The 7,420-nt window shown below is 32.0% G+C and overlaps 1 protein-coding gene across 4 annotated transcripts; it reads left to right on the forward strand.

The window, feature by feature from the left end:
* Window positions 1-400: 400 nt before the first annotated feature.
* Window positions 401-6,928, forward strand: CarT (Carcinine transporter). 4 transcript variants are annotated; one of them, XR_015810917.1, is made up of 9 exons: window positions 401-565; window positions 635-804; window positions 899-1,123; window positions 4,769-4,936; window positions 5,049-5,307; window positions 5,377-6,009; window positions 6,075-6,256; window positions 6,320-6,596; window positions 6,662-6,928. XR_015810917.1 is itself a non-coding variant. In XM_088194073.1 (8 exons), exons 1-8 carry the CDS (start codon window positions 751-753, stop codon window positions 6,855-6,857), a joined length of 1,896 nt encoding a protein of 631 aa, XP_088050199.1. In that variant the 5' UTR covers window positions 608-750; the 3' UTR covers window positions 6,858-6,928. The 4 variants fall into 4 exon arrangements, 1 of the variants encoding a protein (XP_088050199.1); XR_015810918.1 differs by having other exon boundaries at window positions 657-804; XM_088194073.1 differs by lacking the exon at window positions 401-565 and having other exon boundaries at window positions 608-804; window positions 6,320-6,498.
* The last annotated feature ends 492 nt before the right edge of the window (window positions 6,929-7,420 follow it).

Below are 7,420 nucleotides of genomic sequence, written 5' to 3' on the forward strand. Positions count from 1 at the left end.
TATAAATTTATGATGTTACTACCGGTTTACACCTTTATATATACTAGTCAAATTTTTGTCAATAAAGAAATGAGGGTTTCTAAAAATTCTGTACTTAAAAAATCATACTAATAGATCAATCATAATTTAAAAGCTATTATAATAACACATTTAATACAATGATTCTATTCTGTTCATAACCCATTATTGTGAGAACTTTTATGATAGTTTTTTTTATTATAAATCTCTTAATAAAAAAATACATATTAGTGATTATTTTAAAACCAAAACTATTAAAATCACGGTTTGGAGATTTTTTCAATGCCAATTGAATAATACAAGGCTTTTTCACACTTACACAAGGCTAAACACTGGTCAATTATATTCATGATAATATATAATAGTGATTCTGTGTCATTGTGAAACACACGTATATATACTTTAGCTGAGCCCACACATGTAATACGACAGTTATAGTTAAAAATGCAAATTCAATGACTAAACCATGTTTATAATGCTCGAAACAAAAACCACAATGTGTGAAAATTAGCATAATTTTTTTGCATAAATACTCCCTACCTATCGGGTAAGCTGTTTAAACTCAGCCTTCGTCTCTTATAATCTTGTATTTATTCGTTCGTGATATGAACTGCAGTTGTGCGTGTTTAAATATAAAGTTTTACAAGTTCAACCTCAAATTAGCGCGTCGACGGTTGTATATTTGTGGGGTTTCTCATTGTGGAGCGAGCGACAGCGTCACGTCATTTCATCATGGAACAATCCCCTAAGTGTACACCGCAGCCGGACGCTAATGCTCGCGACATTGTAAGTGGATTTCACTTTTGCGCGAACTTCATCGCTTGACATAGTGATCTTCGCATTTGCGTGTCAAGGTTTTCATGTTATTTTCCACTTCGAGAACAATGGAATGGACCTGGACGATCTGCTGCCGCAAGTTGGAGAGTTTGGCACGTATCAAAAGCTGTTGCTGTGGCTTGTGTGCCTTCCGGCTTGCATTCCGTGCGGATTCTGCGCCTTCAATCAGCTCTTCATGACGGACACTCCGGATCATTGGTGTAAAGTGCCGTTGATTGATGCCAATCTTACGCAAGAACAGATAAAGCAGATATCAATTCCAATTCAGGTTAATTTCTTCTCATTTTATACCATACTATATAGCAATGAGGTTCAATTTAACTGTTGTTGTTAACTCCATCATAATATCCATTCAACATAAAAGTAGTAGATGATGCTATTTTTACTCATATTCTTTGAATCATGTGCATTCTATAAAATTGATTATGATAGCGATTCATAAAAACAGCCTTATCCATTGCGTGGTACCTAAAACAGTTACCTAGATTTATCAATAGGTTTTAGTTAAAATACTGTTTAATTATAATGATACTAGAAAAGTGCTATGTTTTTATTTCCCTTGTACCTCATGATATAAATAAATTAAAATGTAATTTTAATAACTCATTGTTAAGATTGAGACCAAATAATCATGTTATCAATGTAATACATAAGTAATAAATAGTCTGTCATATACAGTGGTAACACAGATAACCGTAAATATACTAGGGAGCGAGTTACAGATTGTGGTTATCTATTTAACCTTCTACACGAAGAACTCTTGTTTATTTCAAGCCGGAAACGAAAGTGATTGGAAGGTCAAATTCTGATTAGAAGTTCTTAAATGAAATGAATTTAGTACGCCGTTTTCACTTTTATATACCTTATCATAATTAGAGCAGATCCCTCACTCTGCCTACTCTTGATTCGGGGCGGAAACAGACTATTTGTTATTGTCTTTTAACTACAGTAGTGTGCAAAAAGAATATATTTTCAAGCTCTTTTAAGTATTGAAGTAATACATACACATAAAAAAATTTAATGATAAAACAGTAAAATTTGGGCAATATGTCATTTTGAGAAAATCATGTGATAAAAATTATTTTTAAATCGTATATTACCACCAATTAACAGTAGTTACGTAAAATATTATTTTTTGCACCCCCTTCCGCTATTATTAACCGCTTTAGCTGAATTTACCGATTCAACATGCTCATAGTCTATAAGTTTTTGTTTACTTGTTGAGTTGTGCAATCGTTATTTTTTCTTAACTATAACACAAATATATATTCTGAAATATTTTATTTATCATCATTGAACAAATTGAAAAAAAATTTACTATTTTTACCCGACAACAGAATGCAGAAACATCTATGATTTTTTTACCAAATTTGAACCCACGAGCTTTTCGATCAAACAAATGAAAAAATATCCAGGACAATATTAATTATTATAATTCACAGCTTTTACTGTTTCGTGGGTGAAGTGAATACCTTCCATTTCGGAATATGAGAAGCACACCCATACCATTGTTTCTCTAGATTTCACACAGTTGCCTACATATTTAGCTGTATCTTTCGCCACATTGAAGACGATCGTACTGCACCACATCTGACCCATATAAACTTATTTTATTCTCGTCAGAGGCGTCACTCTTCTGCAATCCAAAACAGTCCAGTTTTTGTGTATTGGCTTATATCATGCACGTTAGACGCATTTCTTAGGGCAATAGCGGATTTTTGGCAGGCATATCACTGTATACCCCTTCTCTCTCGCATATTAAAGTTGTCCATATTTTTTTCATTATCAAATGTATCTACATGGACGAATTTGCCCAGAAAAGTCTGTCATTTAATGAAATACTGTGGATCTTAATGAAATCATATCGAACTATATTTTCACAGGTAGATATTTATTTTTAATAGTGAAAATATAATTTATCTGGCAGGTGCTAGTAAAATTATAAGATTCTAACTTTTCCATACATAGTAGTATATACATTTACAATTTACATACTTATCGTTATTTATTTACATGCAATATACAAATGCTACAATGAATGTCTATTTTTTGGGTAAAGTTATATTTTCACTATTATAGTTCAAATACATTTTCACCAGTGGATATATATTTCTACTGGCGAAAATATAATTTAACAGATAAGCTTTTGTGAAATTATATGCTGTTCTAAAATGTATATGAAACTCAATCTGACAGTTTCGAAACGTCCGTTCACTGTTCAAACCCAAACCCAACTTTCATTAGGTCAAGTTCAAAATAAAAACTAACCTAATTTATCTCTCAGGGGGGAAAAATCTCTAGAAGTACAGACGTACGCATTTAACATATTGCTCCAGTTACTCTGCACTTGGATATTACATAATGTTTTAAAAATATTATAGCTATTCTCACCGATATTATTGCGGACTTGTGATATAAGAGTACTGGTCAAAGTATATTCAAATCTAATTTGGTCGATTGGAGAGCGCAAAAAACAATTATTCTTTCTCAGAAGTCAAAAATCCACGTCAAAAGCAATAAAATCGTGCCGTCGCAGTGGGCAAAAGCAATAAAATCGTGGCGATGGCACGATTTTATTGCTTTTGACGTGGATTTTTGACTTCTGAGAAGGAATAATTATTTTTGCGCTCTTCTATTGGTCAAAAATTGGTTTAGATATGTTTCATATGATTCTTACTTATCGTAATATTGTTATAAAAAGTCTTAATACTGACTAGACAACTTTTGTGTCTTCCCCTATGTACACTTAATAATTACGCATTATTTTTTTGTTATTTAATATTTAATTAATTTAATCTAAACCCTCTTGAATTTAGCCAGAAAATTGCATGTCATTTAATGAAATACTATGAATCGTAATTAAATGGAAATAATAAAAAAAAACACTCTGGCCAACTTCTCCCCCCCCTCCCCCTGAAAAATTGACATCCCTGTGTATTTAATAAGGATTTTTTCCGAAGTGGCGATAATTTAAACAGCTAGAGAGCTGTAAACGTGGCTCTTGTTTTTCAAGTTACTTCATCAACTTTGTATTGACACCGACTGTAACCTTTGTTCTGGTCCTTTTGGCCAAGTGCTTCTAATCCAGCCAAATATGCTATTGCGCTTGCGCTTGTAAAATACCGACGAGAAAAACTTATTAAGTCGCAAATAATTAAAGCAATTAGTTTCATATAAATGTCCCGACAATAGTTTTATTTTATTTAAATATAAATATTGTACTTATTATTTTATCACATAGTGCAATTTCTTTTAGGTATTTTACTCTAAGCTGTCATGTAAATTTTATTTATAAATTAAGTTTTCCAATCATTTTCTATGGATTGCCTTAATCATCAATTAAAACTATACTTAATTCACTCTAGAGACAAATAAAAACAGCATTCCAATTCCATTCATTAACCTTAATCAATTTTCAGCTGACTGTTGATGTTTACACGGTAGTTGTATACTAGTGTTAAAATGGTATTCGTCCACCAATTCATATGATCGTTATCTCACTTTTGACCAAAATATGATTTACAGAGTTATTCTACTTTGACCCCAAAAGGAAGCTATTTTTAATCTAAATTTAATAAAAGTTGAAAGTAATAACTGTGATAAGACTGTATCTATATTGAATGTAAATTGTAAGTTGATATCCAAAGTTGTACCATAATATTATAATGTATTGTATTTTTTTATTGATTTAATATTATGTAAACTGTCTTTACTTATTGATTTACTTATCCTGTGTTTTTAACTAAAGCATGTTATATATGAACTGTCTATTCTTGTTAAAGAAGTATCAGTTAATCCTCTTTTATCAGTATCCTAAATTCTTAAATTGGATTAACACCGCTTATGTCAGTGTTTAGCCTGAAGCTGAAAGGAAATTGTATAAGCGTATAAATTTTACAGATATTTTTTATAGGATAATTCCAATGGCAGTTATAGCAAATGCGAAAGATACGTCTCAAATTGGACGTCGATAACTATGGAAAATTTCGAAGAGTTATTGAAAAAGGAAAAAAAAACCGAGCGATGCTTGGACGGTTGGGTGTACGACACGTCAGAGATTACTTCATCCATTGTTATAGATGTAAGCTAATTATTATAATAGTATATAATTACAATGTTTAATAACCACATCTTTTAATCAACAGTACCATGACTTACTTATTTAATGCTGGTATTACTTTTTCATGTTTAAGTTTGATTTAGTCTGCGATCGTTCCATCTATCCAACTCTCGGTTTAGTTGCTCTAAACATCGGAGGCCCCATCGGAGTATATTCTTTCGGTTTTTTAAATGATAAGATAGGACGGAAGAAATCATACTTTGCTTGCCTTTCAACTTTGATATTTGGAAGCATTTTAACTGCCTTTGCTACTGATTTCACCTGGTGGGCGTTGAGCAGGATAATTGTAGGACTTACAGTTCCAGCTGTTTATCAAATTCCATTCATTATATGTAAATATTTTATTATTATTCTTATATAAATATTTATAAATAATAATTTATTTGTAAAAATATTTTTAGCTCTAGAATTGGTCGGTCCTAATTACAGATCGTTCGTCACTGTAATGACGTGCTTGAGTTACACAATGAGTTTAGTATTCCTGTCTGGAGTCACATATTTAGTACGTGACTGGAGATACTTGTGCATAGTTACATCAGCTCCATTCTTCCTCTATTATTTTTACGCTCTAGTAATGCCCGAATCTCCCAGATGGTTATTAGCAAAAGGTAGATTGGAAGAAGCGTTAAAAATATTGGAAACTTTGGCACGTATCAATAAAAAAGAATTACCAGAATCGTTTAAATTAAGATTGAAGCAATTAATGATGATGAAGAGGACGCAGAGCGAAGAAGCACAACTTAAAAGCTCACCAGGACCTTTGGCACTCTGCAGAACACCGAATATGAGATTGAAAACTTGTTTAATCACTCTGAATTGGTTCGCCAATGAAATGGTTTATGTCGGATTGAGTTACTACGGGCCTGCTCTTGGGAGCAATCAATACATCAGCTTCTTTTTGTCGTCCGTCGTTGAAATTCCAAGTTGTTTGGCTTGTTGGTTTATAATGGACAGATGGGGAAGAAGATGGCCCATGTGTTTATCAATGATGCTCAGTGGACTGAGTTGCATTATTACTGTGCTGCTTCCAAAAGGTGATCCTTTGCTTTTTAATATTTTTTTATATCACTAATTCTTATTTAATATTTGTGTTAAACAGATGCGATAGTAACGACTTTAGTTCTCTTTTTAATATCAAAATCATTGATATCTGCTTCGTTCTTAATCATTTATCCGTTCGCTGGAGAGTTATATCCTACTCAATTGCGAGGTGTTGGAATCGGAACTTCTGCTTATATAGGCGGTCTTGGTTTGATTGTTATACCTTTCATTACATACTTAGTAAGTACATATATATCAATCATAATGACATCAATAACACAACTTATAATAATATTTCTTTAGGGTTCTGAAAACTTGGTGATGCCATTAGTAATAATGGGTTTTATATCTGTAATCGGTGGCGTATTCGGTCTACGATTACCTGAAACGTTGCATCATAGATTACCGCAGACAGTTGAAGAAGGAGAAGAATTCGGAAAGGATTGGACGTATACGGATTGCATGAGATGCATACCAATAAGGTTAACCAGTAGAAAAGAAATTTAACAGTGGCTTTTTCAAACATAGGAGATTGATTAATTTAGTTAGAAATTGGTAGAAATGCTAGTTTTGTAGATATGTAAGTATTTTGTATTATGTGTTTATTTAAAAAGATTTTGTGTAATAATTTTGTTAATTTTTTAGACCTACTACGTTGAGTGATTCTTACGAAGATCTCGATCAATTGGAAATGTGCCAAACGTTTATTACCGTCGAAAATGATGAAAGTGAAACTCCATTACCTAGAAGGAATTCAATGCGTCGTTTGATAAGACAAACTAGCATTGTGGATACGCAAAAAGATGCGGATGGATCTATGAGATTAACATATTGGTTTTAGTTCTAATGTATTGATTTTTTGTTAATATTGTGATTAAGATAGACAATTATATTGTAGAATATTGAATAAGATAGAATCAATTAATTATTTATTAACCCTTACACAAGTTAAAACTAAAGAAGATTTTTTACTGCATATATCATAAAAATAGATCGATTGTAAGATGTAGTTTTTACATGTATGTATATGTATGCCGAGATTATTTTCAATAGAAGAATCAAATAAAATTTCATCCCATAAACCCCTCGTTTGGACATAGCATTTGCACTTTCTACAGCATTTGCACCGCTTCACTGTACTTTATACACAGAATTTCATTGCAAATTATTCGTTCCATCATTTTTAATACAGGGTTATCCAAATCAAGTTTCCTTTTCAAGTTCAAAGTGACAAATGTTAGTTTGCAACAACACATTCACGAAATGGATCGCTTAACCACCGCTCAATGCGTTCAAATTGTTCAATTGTTCTATAGAAATAACAATTCTGCACGAACCGTGTATCGAAATTTACAATCAATTCCATTGTTCTACTGAGCGAAAAATTTCGCAATGTAGTGAAAA

Source organism: Plectrocnemia conspersa, unplaced genomic scaffold (genome assembly GCF_051122295.1).
Source record: "Plectrocnemia conspersa isolate PC_06_02 unplaced genomic scaffold, ASM5112229v1 ptg000010l, whole genome shotgun sequence".
NCBI lineage: Eukaryota > Metazoa > Arthropoda > Insecta > Trichoptera > Polycentropodidae > Plectrocnemia > Plectrocnemia conspersa.